Source organism: Artemia franciscana, chromosome 6 (assembly GCF_032884065.1).
Source record: "Artemia franciscana chromosome 6, ASM3288406v1, whole genome shotgun sequence".
NCBI classification, from domain to species: Eukaryota; Metazoa; Arthropoda; class Branchiopoda; order Anostraca; family Artemiidae; genus Artemia; species Artemia franciscana.
This window is the reverse complement of record NC_088868.1, coordinates 29480569-29500657: the sequence shown is the minus strand read 5'-3', so window position 1 is coordinate 29500657 and position 20089 is coordinate 29480569. Positions and strand designations below refer to the sequence as shown.

The window sequence follows — 20089 nt, the reverse complement described above, 5'->3', positions numbered from 1 at the left end:
CTGAGAGTTTGAAGTCTACCGTGCTAACCACTCGATTAGAACAATTTTGAATCATACACCAAAAAAGAACGAAATATGGTTTTCCATTTCTAAACTTTCATACAGAATTTACTTTATTAAGCATAGAGTTTTTGAGGCGTTTAATAGGGGGTTGGGGGCTAGCCATCCTGTGATTTCGCACACTCTTCCTGTTTACCTTCCCAAGATTTCTCCAGATACTCTTTTAGAGCTGAATCGACTCTAGCTGAGCTTACCAAGTCACGTCATTGACATCCTTTCCAAACCAAATAGCCATCGACACCTTAACCCAAACCCTTATCTTCACAAACAAAGGATTTCAAGCCTATCGTGCTAACCACTCGGTTAGGACAATTGGTCCAGAATCATGCACAAAAAATGAAAGAAATACGATTTTCCATGTCTAAACTTTCATATAAAGCTTACTCCGAGTTCAAGAACACAAGCAAGCATCAACAATCCATGAAAATTTTCCCGTTAGATTATTGGTACATTTGAATCAAGATCATCAATGTTTTTTTTTTTTTTAAATTTTCTTCACAGTTCATTTTTTATGGACTTACTCAGATTGGCCTCTGAAAGGATCCAGTAGCGAGCGAGTGCACGTGAGTCTATCTAGGAGGGCTGGAAGACCACACCCCTCAAACTAAAGAAAAGCTTTACAATGGGCCTCAAAAATGAAAAGGATCATTCTGTCAAAGTAGAAAATAAATAGATGTCAGTAATCCTCACAAAATACCCCCTTCAAGATCCTCTTTGGCTTATGGTAGCTAATTTACAACTTAATAAATATCACTTGATATTATTGCATTTCTTTGCATAGTTCTATATCGAAGATATATTGAAGTTATTGTATCTTCTGGTTTGTATGAATCGATATTCTTCCAATCTGATTTAGCTTAGTGGCGCAAGGCTATGAAGAAGTGCAATATATCAATGGAAAACGTTACGGGACAGAATGAAAGGAAAAGACATAGAGAAGAATGAAAAAGTTTGTAACACTTAGGTTTGTGAAGGAAGATTTATTTTGCGAAGAAGAATTAGTAACATTACCAAAAGAATAAAAAATAACAATGCGCCAGGTGCTGATAATATGGGAAGTGAGTTTCTTAAAAATGGTGGCAGTGAAGTTAGAGCTCAGTTACTGAAGTTTACGAATATAATTTTTGAAAAGGGGGAAGAAACTCGTGATTTTTAGGAAACTCTAATTAGACCCCTCTATAAGAAAGAAGACAAAAATAAGTGTGGTAATTAAAGAGGCATTAGCCTGGTCTCTCTAGGTAGCAAACTACTTAGTAATATGATACATTTTAGACTGAGAGATACTTTAGATAAAGATTTAAGAGAAGAACAGTGCGGTTCTAGTGAGGGTAGGGGATGTATCGACCGAATTATCACTCCTATGTTAATAATTGAAAAGTGCCGAGTCATCAAACCCACTTAGTCCTGAGTTTTAGAGATTATGAGCAAGCTTTCGATTCAGCTGATAAAAGAGATTTAACAAAGGTCCGATCCTTGTATGGTATACCAAATAAATACATGAAAATGATTAATGCTATGTACGAGAATAACATTGGTGCAGTTAAAGTAGGAAGTAGAGTTAGTAGCAGCTTTCGTATTAAATCGGAAGTTAAGCAGAGTTGCGCCCTATCCCCATTTATATAGATCAGTTAGATAGACTTTATCCCAAAGAGCACAGCAAAGATAATGGGAGAACACATAATCAAATGAGGAAGTAAAATTCTCCTAGACTTAGATTAGGCTGAAGATTTAAGAATCCTAGGTGAAAATGTCTGGAAAGTGAATGGTTTTTTTTTTGTGGTTTTGAGAGTTCAGGGAGCGAAAATAGGGCTGAGAGTAATGTTGAGAAGACTGATTAGCTAAGAATAAGAATAAGTAAAGGTGGAAAAGTGATGCCGGGTAACGAGAATACCGATCAAGTGGACAGCTTCACTTACATATGTATTATAATCAGTAAAAACATTTTTGTTTTTGTTTCATGGGAGGTATTTCGTGTGATGTGGGAGGGGTTTGTGGTTTCTTGGGATGTATTTTTTACCCCCCCCCCCAAAAAAAGCATTATGACCCTACTGCTCTTTAGGACCTCCCTCAGGCCATCAGCGTGTGCCCAGGTGGCGATTGGGGACTTATAGATACGTAGGGTATCCCCATAGGAAGTACAGAACAAGGGGGGACCTTGTCCCTGGGGGTCCATAATAGAAACTGGAGCACCCTCAACCGGGGTCATAAATACAGGTGGAGAAGGAAGAAGGCCCCTCAAATATACATTCACCAGGGTCCATCGGCGTGCCCAAACGTCCCATCAAGCTGAACATCTGATGTACGGGACAGTAAAATTTTTTTAACATCTTGCTATTTTATTTTAGGCTTGTATCCCCCACCAGCATATTCTTGATGTGCTATGCGAAGGTCTAGTAACGTCCATTTTTAGGAAAATTAAAAACCCGAAATCCTGTGACGCATAAAGACCGATTACTGTATGTTCGACGATTGACAGGCTTCTTCAGAAGCTTATCTATAATGAAATTAGCACGAAACGTGATCATGGCGACAACCAATTTGGTTTTCGGAAAGGCTTGGCGTGCAGAACGCCCATGCAAATCTTCTAGCGATTCTTGAAAGGTATAAAAAAGCAAAAAGTGACCTCTACGCTTGCGCCATTGATATTTCTAAGGCTTTTGACTCCATCCTTCCCTCCCAAGCAATTCTATCTCTCTTTAGATGTGGAGTTGATCCATTTGTTTGCACTTGCCGGTGGCAGTGGTATCAGATCTCCTCAATCCTGATTCGTTGGCAAGGTACTGTTAGTAATCGTACCATTGTGCGCCGTGGTTTTAAACAAGGCTCTGTTCTTAGTCCGGCGATATTTAATAACTATATTACAGAAGTTACTCGACAGATTCCACCATACTTAATTGAGACATATATTGACGCAAGTCAATTGTTTTATGCCGATGATATTCTTCTCTTGGCTGGCAATCTTGAGGCACTCGAAAACGCTGTTGATATTGTTCACTCCGGACTGAAAGAAATTAGTCTTTCAGTTGCTACTTCCAAAACAGTTTCTTGTTTTTGGACTGGAGATCACCTCCAATGATAGAATTCAAGTTGGTCCCTCCACAATCTCATCTTCTAGTTCATTTAGGTATTTAGGTTTTCCGACTGAAACTTCAATTAGACCCACTAGGTAGCTTATAATCGCTTCTTTGTAAGAAAAACTAAGAAAATCTAATGGTTTTCTCGCCAGGGTAGAGGGCCAGTTTGATAGGAGAACCCTTGGCGAGCTATATAATGCGTTTTTTGCACCCCATGTGTTGTTTTTGACACCTGTTTGGAAATTTCTCTCTGCATCTGATAAAAAGCAAATCCGATCACTGTTCTTTAGGTTCTGCATTTTCTTAGTATCCCCATTTGGACTCGTAATAGTTACATTTCGCGACAGTACGGTATTTTTGAGACTTGTCAAAAAAAATGGATGAACTATCACGTAGATTTGCTGACCGGTGCAACAGAATTATCGATTTTCCACTGATTTACCTTCTATCAAGTGCCTAGCGTCGCTAGCTGGAAAACCTATGATGTTTAACTATATACTAGAGCATGAAGAAGACAATGGATAAAGGATTGATTCAGTTGTATTTATGTAATGTGTAGAACGGAGCGGGAGTGAGTTAGAAGAGCCGTAATGGTACCCGCCGGCCTATAGGCCTCAAACTGCTGGGGACAGGCAGCTCAAGTACCCGCACTTCCCACAACATTTGATTAAAATTACGTAATTTCATAAGGAGAACCCTTTGGTAGATGAAGGAGGATATTTTATTTTAATAAAAAACTGTTTTAAAGTGTTTGAAGTTGTCAAAAATTGTGTGTTCTTTTTTTCTGTGCCCTTTTAGTTTTTCTTTTCATCTTTTTATACTCCCCTTTAGCACATTTGTGTTCTATTCAGAGGGTAATAATAAATTATCATTTTTATTATTATTAGTAATGGGTTAAATTGCATGGTGACGCAGTACAACAACGTGGGAGGATTCTCTATAGGAGGACAACTGTGACAGGGCGTAAGATCCAGATCTACGGACAACTACTTCTGCAAAGGGCTGCCTCGACCCTTTTGGGGTACCTAAAAGAATGGAGATTCTGTTGTCAACTCTATTCCTACTTGAGGAGTGACACTCCATAGAATTTGTTTATTAAAGCAGGAAGGATGGATGGGGAACATAGACAGGGAGTAGGGCTCATGATGAATAAGGAAACTGCAAAGTCTTGTTTAGGCTGGGAAGGTATTAATAATAAAATTCTAAATGCTCATTTTATGACTAAAAAGTTCAGGGGTATCAGTTATAGTATAATATGCCCCGGTTGAACCGAGTGACAGAGATACTAAAGATTCAGATGAATTTTACTTACAGTTACAGGAGCAAATAGATAGGCCCCAGGTAGAAGTATGGTGTTTTTACTAGGAGATTTTAACGCTCAGGTCAGTAGAAATAAAGATAGATGGTATCCTAGCCTAGGTAATTTTACCGTAGGAAAAGAAAACAATTAATGGCAACAGAATTTTACAATTTTGTAGGTATAACAATCTAGTCATAACCAATACGGTGTTTGGTCATAAAATGGACCATAAGTTGACATAGTATTCACGCGATGATAAGAGAGCAAACCTCATTGATTATGCTATAGTAAACCGAAGACTGGGAGGATCAATACAAGATACTAGGGTATATAGAAGTACTGTTATTGATGTTAAAAGCAAAGAATACCATCTAGTAGTGTCTAGGGTTAATTTAAAGCTTAAATTCGGAAGGGGAACTGCCTCCCGGTAAGTTATGATGTTGGTAGACTCCAGGATGAGAAATTTGAGAGAAACTTTCCAGGAACAGATGAATATTAAACTTAATAGTTTAAAATTTGACAATGTGGAAGATTGTCAATTTGGATTTGACAATGTGTCTTAGGGAAGAAAGTTAAGACTGCAGCTAGGAATATTAGTGAAAAAGCTTCATTTTAATAGAGAGGAGAAGGGGTTTGTACAAGAATTATCTCAGTGATAGATCATACGGGAACAAAAAGAATGTAAAGAAAATGGAGAAAGCATTAAAATATGAACTACGGAGGTGAGAAGTGGAGGTCGTGGATAAAACTGCCGAAAATCTGGAAGATGTAGCTAGAGAGCATAATAGTAAAATATAGTACTGGCATGTTAATAAATTGAGAGGGAGTCAATACAGACTTGTTCCAGTTAAAGATAAGAACTGGACCACAATTAGTGATAAGGAAAGCGTTAAAGAGAGATGGGAGAAACATTTTGAAAATGTGCTAAACTGACATACAGTTGCAGGAAAAGATATAGAGGAAAATGAGAAAGTTTGTGATACCTTGGATTAAAGGAAGCTTTGTTTTCTGAGGAAGAATTAGTAACAGTACTAAAAGGATTAAAAAATAATAAGGCTCCACGAGCTGATAGTGTTGTAAATGTGTTTCTTAAATATGGTGGCTCTGAGGTTAGAAATAAGTTACTGAACATTATGAGTACGATTTTTGAAAAAGGGGAGTTAGCTAACGATTTTAGGAAAACTTAATTAAAACCACTCTATAAGAAAGGTGATAAAAGTAAGTGTTGTAATTATCGAGGCATTAGTGTGGTCTCTGTAGGTAGCAAATTACTTAGTAATACGACACTCTTAGACAGAGAGATGCTATAGACAAAGCTTTAAGAGAAGAACAGTAGGTTTTTAGAATAGGTAGAAGCTGTGGACCAAATTTCCACTTTAAGGTTAATAATTGAAAAGTGCCTTAACTGTTAAACACCTTTGGCCCTAAGTTTTAAAGATTATGAGCAAGCGCTCGATTCTGTCGATAGAAGAGCTTTAGCAAGTCTTATTCTTATATGGTAAACCAGACAAATACGTGAAAGTGGTTAGCGCTATGTGCAAGAATAATACTGCTGCGATTAAAGCAGAAAATGAGGTTAGTAGTTGGTTTTGTATTGAATCAGGAGTTAAGCAGGTTTGTCTTCTATACCCCTTTATATGGATCATTTTGATGGGAACGGAAGACCACAGAATCAAATGGGGAGAAAAACTTCCCTGGACTTAGATCATGTTGATGATTTAAGCATCCTATATGAAAGTGTGAGGAAAATGAATGAACTTTTAGAGGTTTTGCGAGTTCAGGGTATTAGAATAAGTTTAGGAATTAACGTTAAGAAGACTAAGTCACTAATGCTAAGACTAAGTGAGGATGAAAAGGTGACGTTGGGTAACGAAAAGATTGATCAGATGGCAGCTTCGCTTACCTTGGTAATATTGTTAGTAAAGACGGTGGGAGCGTGAAGATGTTAAAAGTAGAATAGTCGAAGTTCAGGGTGTTTCTTCACATAAAAAAAAAAAAGTTCGGTAGAATAGGAAGATAAGTCTGCAAACCAAGATAAGAATATTTGAAGGTGCAGTGATCATATATGGCACTGAAGTATGGGCGCTCCGAAAAGCGGATGAAGATTTACAAGATGTTTTCCAGAAAAATGTGGTCCAATCCTGCTTTCTAGGGTTATAATGAAAGAAAGGTTGAGATGGCTAGGGCACGTTCTGCGAATGAAGGATGACATATTACCGATTATTGTCCTTTTCGGCCAACCGTCTAGGGCTAAACGGAAAGCAGGTCAACCTCGTCCGGGGTGGGAGGATGTAAAGAGGGGGCTTTGAATAGATTGGGATGGAAGAGGAGCCTGTGTAGCTGTGTTGGCTTCAGGCGGCTTCGTGCTGCGGTAAGTTGTTAGTAGTAGTTTTATCAGTAAAGACGTGGCTACTGTGAAGGTATTAAAAAATAGGTAGACCCTACGGTCTTTTTTCACAATCGAAACAAGTTTAGAAGAATAAGAAGATAAGAATGCAAACTAAGATTAGAATGTTGGAAGCTACAGTGATGACAGTGGTCAAGTGTGGTTCTAGAGCGTGGGCACTCTGGAAGACGGAGTTGGATTTACAAGATGTTTTCCAGAAAAAATACCATTGGTTTTTTAATACCCGAGTCATTGACCGTATCTCAAACAGTAAGCTGTACTAAAAATCGTGGTTCAATCTCGCATTTTTGGGGGTTATAATGAGAAATAGGTTGAGATGGCTAGGACACATTCTGCGGATTAAGGATGGCAGATTGCCAAAGATCTTCCTTGTCAACCAATCATTTAGGACAAAATAAAAGCAGATCATCCCCGAGAGGACTGAAAGGAAATTGGGAGTTCTTGGGAGGGTGTAAAGAGCGAGACTTGGAATAGACCGGGATGGAGAAGAAGTGTGTGTAGCTGTTTTTTGTCTCAGGCGGATTGATACTGCACGAGTTCTTATTAGTAGTAGTAATAGTTACCATTGAAATATAAAAACCAAAAACTCGAACAAAAAGTTTAAACAAAAATCACACGGGATACATCTACCTGAGACTCGAAATGATCTTGGACTTTTAAGGTTCCTGGTTTTCCCATAAACATGCCCCTTTTGACATCGTCACGCTTCAAACCACGAACAAGGGCTCCAATTTGGTCACCAGCTTGAGCTTCATCAAGAATTTGACGAAACATTTCGACACCTGACAAAAAAAGTTTACATAATTTAATTTATTCTGTGTGATTTTCATGTCTTTTCTCTTATTTTATTATTTTATTTTGTCTTTTCTCTTATTTTTATGTTATTTCATGCAATTTTATTGACCTTTCTCTTATTCTTATTTTATTTTGCGCAATTTCCTTGTCTTTTCTCTTGTTTTGTTATTTCACTTTGTCTTGTGTCTTATTCTTATTTTATTTTTGTTATGATATTCTTATCTTTTCTCTTAAGAAGCTTAAAATACGATGGGGTGGAAATATTTATGTAGTTTTATTTTCATACAAGAAATGAGAAATAATGGACATTACCAACGTAGCTTAGCTCCAAAATAACAGCTATTCATCCCACTTATTAGATGTACCCAAAGGAATGTTTAAATAATGTGGATTTAAAAACAAACTTGCAAGTTTTCACGTCCCTCATCTTAGGTATATCCCGTAAATCTCCTCTCCCCTTAGCTCAAACCCGATTGTATGTCTGTTTTAAGCACAGATTTAATTAAAAGAAATAAATATTTATCCGTGTCTTAGCACAACCACAAGACCACAGTAGTAGTAGTATTCTTATTGAATTCTTTTGAAAAAAAAAGTCCAAACTTTTTCTTGGGATCATTGACACGAGTGGTGTTTGTTAAGCGAGGCCCGTTTGAACAAGTACACAAAGAAATATTATTTCAAAAAAGTAAATTTATTTTCAGAAATTACATACTTTACTCTATTTTTTTGCTATAGTTGCCAAGTTTGTTCAAACACTTATCATACCTCTCAACCAATTTTAAAACACTCTCTTCATCAAAACTTGCCACCTCCCCTGATAACCAAGAGTTCACTACCGTATTCACGTCGTCAACATCATTGTAACGGTTGCCACTGAGGTGTTCGCTCAGCGCAAGATCAGGACGGTAGGTGGGTGGTCTATAGCTCTCCAGTCAAAATTGTCCAAAAATTGCAGGTCTGACCTGCAGTGTCAGTACTTGTATTGTCATGAAGGACAATTCCCTTTGTCTGCTTGTCACTTCTCTTGTTTTGAATCGGTCTGCGCAGCTTTCTGAGCATGCTTCTATATTGTTAGTGGTTGCTCGTTGCACGAAGTCGACCAACAAAACACCATGTCTATCACGAAATATGGTAACCATTATTTTCAGCTGGGACAGAGTCTGTCTGGCCTTCACCTTTACAGGGGAGTGTGCTTGTTTCCATCCCATGCTCTGTTGATTCGATTCAGGCGTGATGTGCAAAACCCATGTTTTGTCTCCAGTTACGATCCGACTCAAAAAGCCGTCTTCTTTTTCGGCCGTTTGATTCGGGCGTAATATGCAAAACCCATGCTTTGTCTCCAGCTACGATCCGACTCAAGAAGCCATCTCCTTTTTCGTGATAACAAGTTAGAAACTTCATCGCACACTCAAAATTTTGGTTTTAGTGGTCCTCTGTAAAGAGTTCCGGGACCCAAAAGGAGCCCAGTTGTTAAATTTTAGGTTATAATGAGCTTAAACCTCAGGAAATTCATCTGATTGACCTGTTATTGTGAAACGCCTTTTCTCGAGAATCCTCACTTCAACTGAAGCCACGAAATATTCCGTAATCAAAGTAGGTCGACCGGAGCAGACCTTATTATGGACGTTGTGACGGCCATCTTTGAATTCTTTTACCCGCTTACGCACTTTACTTTCACCTAACACGTTGCAAATATATTAATACATTTTTGCAGCAGACAGGTTCCTTGCTGACAAAAACCTTATCACTGAGCGAATCTCACACGCGGCGGGCGAGTTGAAAGACTAAAACATTTTAGAAGCAGAAGACAGAATCATAAAGGTTAACTACGCAGCTGAAACCGAGCATAACTCTTCCTCAGACATGCTGGTACACGACGCATTCACTCTTTGCGGTATCTACAATAAAGTGTCTACAATAAAACCAATCTTAATTGAAAAAAAACTCCTCATATTTCAATACAATTTCGACACCACCCAGCAGTAAATGTTTGTGCTGATTTTCGCTAAAACTTGTCATAAGATAGAAAAAACAGAGTAGACACCATAAGGCTCCGTTTGGGAAGGAGCAACTCCTGCTGTAGTAATTATGGTGATATCTACAGGAGTGGACCCGTTTCAAGATCAAATTAGAAAAGGTCAAATAGAACTGTCAAAATGTCGAAAGAAAGCAAAGAAATCCTACGGTCAAAATTTTACTTTTTCTACATTCAAAAACAAAGTTTAAAAACAATTAAGAATGATGCAATTCCAATGACTTAATCTGAACTAAAAATACAACTTCCTTTCTTCCTAGTACGATTTCGGCACCTTGCTTTAACAGGTAAAAAGGGTTTAGCAAAAATAAAATATTCTGAAACGATAAATGACTCTAGCTCTCAATAGAATATTTCACAAGATATCCTACCTATTTGCTCGGGTAATTTAAATAAAGCTAACCAGCAAGGTGATTATCAGCGCTTGTCTCGTTGCAAATCCAGAGAGGTGTAAACCCGGTAGAATTTAGTGAGCCCCAGACGTTCTATTGATCCAGACCTGGCACATTAGGACTTCGAAGGGTTGGAGGCAGAAGACTTTCCCGAAAGCCTAACATTTTTCAACTTTTTCCCCACCAACAGTAAACACAAGATCTTGTTGTTTCCACAGTTGTTCTTGTTGAGGACACAGCCGTTGTATTTACCGAACAAGGTCGAGATTTAAGTAGATGTTAGTATTTTCGCTATTCTTTTCTTCTATTAAATGTCCTCCCATTTATATTTCTTGATTTCTCTGTTACTTTCTTTTATTTATTTAATTAGTTCTCTTATTTTCTTAACAGTAAATTTTAAAAAACCAGAGCCGTAATTATCGCAGTATTTATCACCACGAATTTGCGCTCTTTTCATACTAACTAGCCATTTACGGGTATTTATTTAATAAATTTACATTTAATAAATGATTTATTTTTTTTACTTGAAAGGCTGAAAACTACCAAAAAGGAGTGAAATAAAATCAATCTCCGATTATATATCCCAGAATCGGATCAACGACGCTTCTTGACTAGTAAGACCCATGCGTCGGCCCTGCACTGTGTTGCAACAGTTGAGGTTCCGTATGGCCCTACACGTAAGACCAGTATGGCCCTACACTTGGGTCCCGTATTACCAAGCTGAAATGAAGCTCACTTTGCCACCACAGGACTATACTTCTGCTTCATTAGAACCGTTAGCAATACAACTACAATGTGCTATCAAAGCTTCCGCTATGAAACATGTTCTCGTGAATCAGCATAATATATTCCGACCCTCATAACTCAACATAACCTGATTAAAAGGTGAGTTCAAATTATTTGTAGATCCTTTGATATATATGAAAATAGGTGTAGTTACATAGAATTGTTATGTGTGAGTGTGTATTGGATTAAAGATGCTTCTTGACAACTAAGGCCCTTGCTTCGGCCCTGCTGTATATTGCTACATTTGACTTTGAAATCTAGGTCCCGTAGTACTCAGTTGAAATCAAACATACTGCGCCACCACAAGACTATAAATGCCCAACTTACCTGTGATAACTGATTTGAATTGTTTGCCAAACCCTAAAAATTCCGCTTCCATACCCTTTTTGATAACACCTCTTTCTAAACGTCCTGTAACAACTGTACCTCGACCTGAAAAACAAAATAATAATAAAAAAAGTTTCTAATACGGTTGAAAAACTCACATTGATTACCTGACATTTGTATACCTGACTACAACTTATTTAACAATAAATACAAAATTTATCAACTTCATGCAATAAATTAGTAAAATGAAAGTGAAAACAATTCAATGAAAAATAATCAGAAATTATTTATATTTTATTGGCAAGGCCATGAAAAAATACAGCACAAACCCACAAAGGGGAAGATTCCAGTGCGAGCTGAGAACCTCAGGAGGATCTGCGCTAAGGAAGAAGATACGTATTTCTTTTTAAATAAAGTTCAAACATTTCAAACATACACAAATGAAGATATTATATACCCACACAAAGGAGATGGGGATCAAAGTTAATATTATTCGTTAAATTTGCCCTAGAGCGATCGGAAAAATATGTGCAAAAAAAAAAAAAAAAAAAACGCGAAATTTTGAGCACTGGACTGGATGCAAGATAGTTGCACAATGGTAGTTTCTTCATTCGGCGACATTCCAAGAAGAATATGGCGACAAAAAGGCCATCCAAAAGACAAGACCCTCGATTTTAATAAAATAAAACTATCCAAAATTTTCCTTACTGATAGTTTTAATATGATCCACTATAAATAAATAAATGAATCAGAACCAAAAAACAATGGAAAACTTTTTTTTAAAAAACGAGCACTTTACTACTTAACACTTTAGTCGGCTTGCAAGAGCAACACTTTGGTTTTGTTTCTTCGCTATCGATCAGTAATCACATGATCAAAGGCTATTCCTCAGCGTTGTAAAAACAACAACAAAATAGTATCAAACAGTTCGTGGTAACGAACTGTAGTAAGGAGCGACCCAACTCAATAGTAAACGAAACTCTAAAAAACGGAATTTCGATGCTAAAAGATACATCAAAAGAATCAGATTTTTAGGCTGATTTTAAACATATAAGTTTCATCAAATTTAGTCTTTGTCATTAAAAGTTACGAGCCTGAGAATATTTACTTTATTTTGGAAAATAGGGGGAAACCGGAAACACCCCCTAAAAGTCATAGGATCTTAACGAAAATCACACCATTGCATTCAGCGTATCAGAGAACCCTATAGAAAAAAATTCAAGGTCCAATCTACAAAAATGTGGAATTTAGTATTTTTTTTGCCAGAAGACAGATCACGGGTGCGTGTTTATTTGTTAGTTTGTTGTTTTTTTTTCCCCAGGGGTCATCGTATCGACCAAGCAGTCTTAGTGTTGCAAGAGGGCTCATTCTAACGGAAATCAAAAATTCTAGTGCCCTTTTTAAGTAATCAAAAAAATTGGAGGGCACCTAGGCCCCCTCCCACGCTCATTTTTTTCCCAAAGTCAACGGATCAAAATTTTGAGATAGCCATTTTGTTCCGCATAGTCGAAAACCATAATAACTATGTCTTTGGGGATGACTTACCCCCCACAGTCCCTGGGGGGGGGGGGCTGCAAGTTACAAGCTTTGACCAATGTTTACATACAGTAATGGTTATTGGGAAGTGTACCGACGTTTTCAGGGGGATTTTTTGGTTTGGGTGTGGGGTTTAGGGGAGGGGGCTATGTGGGAGGATCGTTCCTTGAAGGAATATTTGATGGGGGAAGAGAAATTCAATGAAAAGGGAGCAGGATTTTCTAGCATTACTATTAAAAAAAACAATGAAAATATAAACATGAAAAAGTTTTTTCAATTGAAAGTAAGGAGTAGCATTAAAACTTAAAACGAACAGAGATTATTACGCATATGAAGGGTTCTAAAAATACATTAGCATAAAGAGGGAGGTATTTAGGAGGAGATAAATACTTCGCTCTTTATGCTAAAGTATTTTTAGTAATTTCAATTATTTATTCTATGGCCTTTCTGATTCAGGGGTCATTCTTAAAGAATTGGGACAAAACTTAAGATTTAGTGTGAAGAGCGAGGTATTAACGAGGGGACAAACCCCCTCATATATATAATTAAAAATATAAGAATATAAAAGTTTGTTACGTAAGTTAATTCTTAAGTTACGTATATTTTTTACTAATAAAAACGTTCGTTATAAATTAAAAGTTCTAGTTGCCTTTTTAAGTAATCGAAAAATTGGAGGGCAACTAGGCCTCCATTCCCATCCCTTATTTCTCAAAATCGTCTGATCAAAACTAAGAGAAAGCCATTTAGCCAAAAAAAGAATTAATATGCAAATTTCATTTTAATAATTTATGTACGGAGAGCCAAAATCAAACATACATTAATTCAAAAACGTTCAGAAATTAAATAAAAAAAAAACTAGTTTTTTTAACTGAAAGTAAGGAGCGACATTAAAACTTAAAACGAACAGAAATTACTCCGTATATGAAATGGGTTGTCCCCTCCGTAATCCCTCGCTCTTTACTCTAAAGTTTGACTCTTCGCCACAATTCTACTTTTTAAAACAATTAAAAACTTTAGCGTAAAGAGCGAGGGATTGCGGAGGGGACAACCCATTTCATATACGGAGTAACTTCCGTTCGTTTCAAGTTTTAATGTCGCTCCTTACTTTCAGTTAAAAAAAACTAGTTTTTTTTTATTATTTAATCGAAAGAAGGGACTAAATTGACTTTGCAGCAATTTGAACTTTATTCTTTTCAATCGCAGACATCGTGACGGATGAAAACTCGGGACAATATCTTATATAATCTAGTTGGTATTATAAAGCTATCCTTAACTTTTCAGGATCAAAATACCACAGATGACATTCTATTAATTATTACGAAACTATCTCATGTCTTTATCTTCCCTTCCCTGATAGAATTTCTTCCTTGCCCCTGTCCTTCCTCCATGTGAAAACTCTAAGGTAGATCCCAGATTGCGAGGTGTAATTAAGAACAATCCTCATATTATCCTTACCTATAATCAAGGGAAAATGCTTCTCAAGGCGGGTACTACACCTTTGGAGGGATGAGTTGGAACTTCGGTGAAAACGCGAGGTAAGTACAGATGGTATAAAAGAATAGAATTAGACGAATAGTACATGGACATGAATGAATTATTTCCGTTTTTATATCAATTGCAGCTTTGACTGCAAAATTTAGCCACGTCATTCTGTTTTGTTCCAATTTCTCTTCTTATCCCACACGCAAAATTTTTTTCCAAAAAGACACTCACCAATAAGATTTTGCCCAACTCAGGCTACATCTTAGCCTGTTCCAACCTTGTCCCCTACTGGCTGCTTTACCTCCAAATAAGAAAATGGATTTTTTTTAAACAAAACATCCCGATAGTTTCTCACTTTTTATTATTTGTGCAAGCATTGCCTATATTTTGTAGAAGTTCGCTCGTTTTCCTTCCTTTTTGCGTTTTTAATGGCCTTTTAAGTTTTTTGAGTATTACTTGTTTCTAATCTTCTGACATGTCAGGACACCTTTAAATAACGGTTTGTGAATGATTTATTCATTTTGGAAACTTCAAATGCATTCTTTATCAAGCTTTATGTGTATCGTTGCTATTTATACATTTAATGACGCATGAGGCAGATGACTTTTAACCGCTATCCTGTGTGAACACAGGATAGTAAGAACTCACCAGGAATAGAATAGACGGACTCAACAGGCAGTAAGAAGGGTTTATCCAGATCTCGAACAGGTTGAGGAATATATGAATCTACTTGAGCTAACAGCTCCATTATGGCGTTTTCCCCAAGTCCAGGATTAGTTCCTTCCAGAGCACAGAGCGCGGAACCCTTGACCATTGGGATATTGTCCCCATCGTAGCCCATTGATGACATGAGTTCCCGAAGTTCCATTTCGACTAGTTCGATCATTTCAGCATCAGCTGCATCACACTAAAAAAATTAAATTATATATATATATATATATATATATATATATATATATATATATATATATATATATATATATATATATATATATATATATATATATATATTCAATTTATTTGTGACTCATCTTTCACAAAAAGAGGACGAAACGCCCTTAAGATGGAGTAAAAAAAAAAAGCTATAAATAAATACAGATCAAACCAATACTAAGAGACAATCAAACAAATAATCACTAATCTCATAAATCAAATAAATATTCTCAGACAATGAGATACTATCGACATATAAGAACAAAAATCATGCGGCCTTTTATCAATAACAACTATAGGCAAAGATAGGGAGAATTTATTCATTAAGTAACTATTTCTAGTCCAAGGAGGGTAACTGAGAAGGAATTTAGCATAACAAAAAAATAATCTGCGAACAGACAATTTCTAATATTCACTAAATAACTGCCAAACTGGCCAAAGAGAAATGAGATGAGGTACAACTAGGTTATTATAAATTTTTGTGGGATTTAATTTATCTTTGTCTTTAATATTAGATACAATTGAGGCATAAGCAGTTCTCAATTTTTTCTTAAAATTTTCAAGGGATAATTTCCCATTTTTTCCAATAGGCATTCCAAGGTAAATTAGTTTTTACGAAAGGGGGCTTTGAGCATTAGCTAAAGATAAAAAAGTAGGGCGATTTGTCTCTTTAAAATTGAAAGCTACAAAAGCAGTAACTTCTACATTGAAAGAAAGCCCAATATCTTTATATTCATTATAAAGCTGATGAAACGCGTTTTCACATACGCTAAAAATACGGCTTAAATTCAAAACGTCATCTGCAAATGTCATTAATGACAAATTAAATCGACGGTAAATACAACTAAAGTTAACAAAATTTTGGGCATGTAAAACAGAACTATTAAATAAAGACGTTGAGGTAAGGCCACCTTGAAGGACTCTTTTCAAAATATCAAAAAGGGAAGACCCCCCCCCCCTTTAACTTCGCTTTAAAGTGATGGTACATATACAGAAGGCGTTTTACTTAACAAAAATTATACGCTTCAATTAAAACTTGGGAAAAATGCAAGAGTCGAAAGCTCGAGCAACATCTAAAGCACAAAGGATAATATAGGATCTACTTCTTTCTGCACCAGCAAGAACATTCATTAGAGCAAAAAAGGCATGCTCACGGCTAATACCATTTTGCTAACCAAACTGGTGGGATGGGACATAACATTTAGAAACAATTTCTTCCAAAATAACTGACTCAAATAATTTAAAAATAGTAAAAGAAACTGATATTGATCGGAACGAATTACACACTGTTAACTCCTTTTTGCCTTTTTTCGGGATAGGGGTTATTTGACCAATTGTAAATTGATAACGAACCACTCCATTTTCAATAGACATTTGAAAAAGTAGAGATAAATGGTTAAAATGAAAAGCACTTGCATAGTCAAAATGTGTGGCAGTGATTCCATCAACTCCCGCGGGGTTTCTTTTCTTTAGTTTTATACAATAAAACGATACATCACTTGACTTAATTATCAATTCCGAAGCTCCGTGTTTCTTCAGACAAGCCCTTAATTATTTCTCAAATTTTGATCCAAGAGCAGGATCAGGAGAAGATAATTCTTGCTTACAATAGTTTGTCCACTCAGGCCCAGGAATATTATTTGCACAAATGTATTCACAAGGGCGTTCAATTTTTTTCCACTAAGGCCCGAGTGTTTGCACAACAAATGACGGAGCACTTTTATTTTATTTAATATTCTGTCGCATTCAAAACGAAACCTCTCCCGGTTAACTTATTTCCAGTCTTTTATATAAAAACACTTTTTATCTGACTGTTTAGAGGCATTAAACGAAGCATTTATTTCAACTTTTTTGGAAGGTGATCCGAATAAAAGCCATCACTAATAACCTCGACAGTTTCACAGGGGAAAGATTCAATAAAATGATCAAGGTTAGTAGTCACTGACAGGACACCTATAAACGTGAAAGTTTCTATTTTGGCAGCACCTGAGTAGGAAGGGGCGAGGGAATTCAGAAGGATTTGGGTTCTTGGTGATGAACTATCTGTTAAGTCACTATTAAAGTCTCCTGCGATAAAAACTCGAGCATTAAGGCGCTTTGAAACTCTCTTGACAAAACTCGCTATCCTTTTGCAAGCATTTATGAACTTATTCTCTCATTGCGAAGAGCAGTAATTAGTTGGCGGGTAAACGTTTATACAGAATAGGTCCCAAAATTCAGCAGCAATGAAATGGTCATTCGACTCAAGGAGATTAAGGGGAAATTGTGAAATGATAGCTAATCGGCCTGAAGGTCAGCCACGGCTCTTGTTCGTTTTAGCTGGGTGAAAAGAGAGATAAGAATTCTGTGAAATGCAGAGTAGATTTTTCCATCAGATGTAATATGTTCTTGCAGAAAAATTATTCAATTTCTAGTTATAAAAGTTCCGAGAAGACTAGGCCTTTGTCAATCACTTTACCATTGATACTCCATGATAAGCGACTTAAGGCTTGAACCATTATGATGATTTAATTCAATTAGAAGTCCTTGTGGGACTGGACATTTGAATCTGTAACATGACTGATCCCTGTAATTTGCACAATGCACATTTCTTAGGCCTTTTACAAGGAGGTGTTTTGGAGCTTGAATGACCATGGTCACCACAGACCACGCAAATAGCTTCATTTTTGCAGCTGCTGGATACATACCCCTAAGCTTAACACTTGAAACATCTCACTGGGAGGGTGAGATACTCTGCTACTTTGATCCTCTCATAGCATGACTGGGGGATTTTTTTATGGCATTCATAAGGTCAACTTTGGTTTCAAATTTCAATCGAAACGGGCGGGTATTGCCAATCTGTTTTTGAACTCACACATTTCGGAATGTGTGCGCAAAGTTCATCGTCATTTATATTGCTGGGAACAAATCGAGCAATACCGAGGTGAGAGGGGCTCCTTATTGTTGCAGAAGGAGATTTATCACCGTTCTGAAAGACCCCGACAAGAGTTTCTGCATCAGCCTTGCTAGCTGTAACAACTCGCCAATTATCTTTTCTGGGCTGAACTTCGACAATTTTAGAGCACTCTCTGGCATGAAGTTGTCAAGCTTATTAGAAACCTCTGTAACTTTCTGGTGACTACCACTGCTATCTAACCAGGACAGGTAGGGACTTCGTCAAGTTCAACTATCACAAAGACTGGCAGCTCAACGTCACATTGCTCACAAACTTCAAGTACCTTCTACATTTCGTTAATATTGTCTTCGGCACTTTTTATATAAATATAACCATTAAAACCGTGGTTATAGACGTAAAGGATACAGATTCCTTCCCAAGGGTTGGTCGAGGACCCCTACCCCAATAACTTCTGACTTACTCAAGCCACGAAAAGGTGGTTCCCCTGTATACATGAGTCACAGACCATCAAATATAATGAAACTAACTACTCAGAATTTTCTGGCCAGAGGATATTTCTTAGGCAGCCTAGACTATACCACATTAAAGCTTATCTGCTCCTGATAAGAATGGGAGGATATATAAATGAGATCCATGTAATATATTGGCCTAGGTACATTCAGAAAACGCACAAAATACAAATACAATCAAACAAACAAAACTGTTGACAGGAGAGAGAGAATTTGGATATACAGAGAAAAAAAGGAATGTACAAAGGAATATATATATATATATATATATATATATATATATATATATATATATATATATATATATATATATATATATATATATATAATATATATATATATATATACATAGACAGTCAAACCCAAGACATAAGCAAAGACAGTTAAGTTTTTTTTAGCCCAACTGTCTTAGTTTATAATTGCAATTACAATTGTATAACATTCAAAGCAGATAGAAGGCCCTTGTAGGGTTTGGATTGAACTCTTACTCCCCTTTGCAATTTCAGTCTAAACTTGGTCTTCAACTAACATTAAATTAACTTTTTTATTAGTCTATCAAATGTTTAAATTTATAAATTGAATCGATTGCCTTGCCTGACACTCATTGTAGAATGGCCCATATTTTGACTTTAGATGCTTGTTTGCCTCTGATTCTAGACGAAATTGTTGGTCTCATGTTTCAATTCTAAATTCTTGGTTCAACCTACGTAAGACCAAATATATTGGATAACTTTCCAATATATTTGCCCAACCGAGCGTGATGAATATGGTAGAACCTCCAACAGATTGACTCTAGTTCATATATGGAAAAGTTTCCATTATAGTTGATATTTTCAATTATAATGGAAGGACCCAGCATGCCGAGCCGGGGAGACCCTCCAATAGATTGACTCTAGTTCGGCATTGTGGAGTGACATGAGAGGTGTAGCATAAGTGGGAGGTGATAACGTCGACAATGAACGAAGGCAAATTAATGCCAGGTTTTTCTTCTCACTCAATTGGACTATCTGTCATGGCTTTTTCTACATTTAACCATGACTTGATGCCCCACAGCTATTCCATTTTAATTCCGATTGACTGTAGTCAATCTGAATTAAGTCTATCTCCAAGATATATATATATATATATATATATATAGAAGAGAGAGAGAGAGAGAGAGAGAGAGAGAGAGAGAGAGAGAGAGAGAGAGAGAGAGAGAGAGAGAGAGAGAGAGAGAGAGAGAGAGAGAGAGAGAGAGAGAGCGTGGTTCCGGCTTTGAATGCATCAGACATACACAGGGAAAGGAGATAACCTAACAACATAGAGGCATTATTGAGGAAGAATTTGTGGGTTTACAAATAATTTTTTTCGGGGGGGGGATTAAAAAACTTTTGAAACACATAAAACATTTGTTTATATTCTTTTTTGTCACGTTTTTACGAGTCAGAAAAATCTTTAGCTATTCAGGAGGGCAGGGTTATGAGGTTTGACCCCCCCCCCCTTTGGATACAGCATTGACTACTGCTAACTTCATTCACTGATGAGCCACTGGCTGTCCAGGTCAGTGCCTGACCAAAA

At 36.8% G+C, this 20089-nt stretch overlaps 1 protein-coding gene across 1 annotated transcript in view; it reads right to left on the bottom strand.

The window, feature by feature from the left end:
* LOC136028288 (elongation factor Tu-like) overlaps positions 1-20089 on the bottom strand; it is a gene marked incomplete in the record, with an annotated part of 38217 nt that overhangs the window by 11178 nt on the left and 6950 nt on the right. Inside the window, 3 exon segments of the mRNA XM_065706039.1 lie at positions 7472-7623; positions 11177-11281; positions 14843-15101. Coding sequence (XP_065562111.1) covers positions 7472-7623; positions 11177-11281; positions 14843-15101 — 516 coding nt within the window.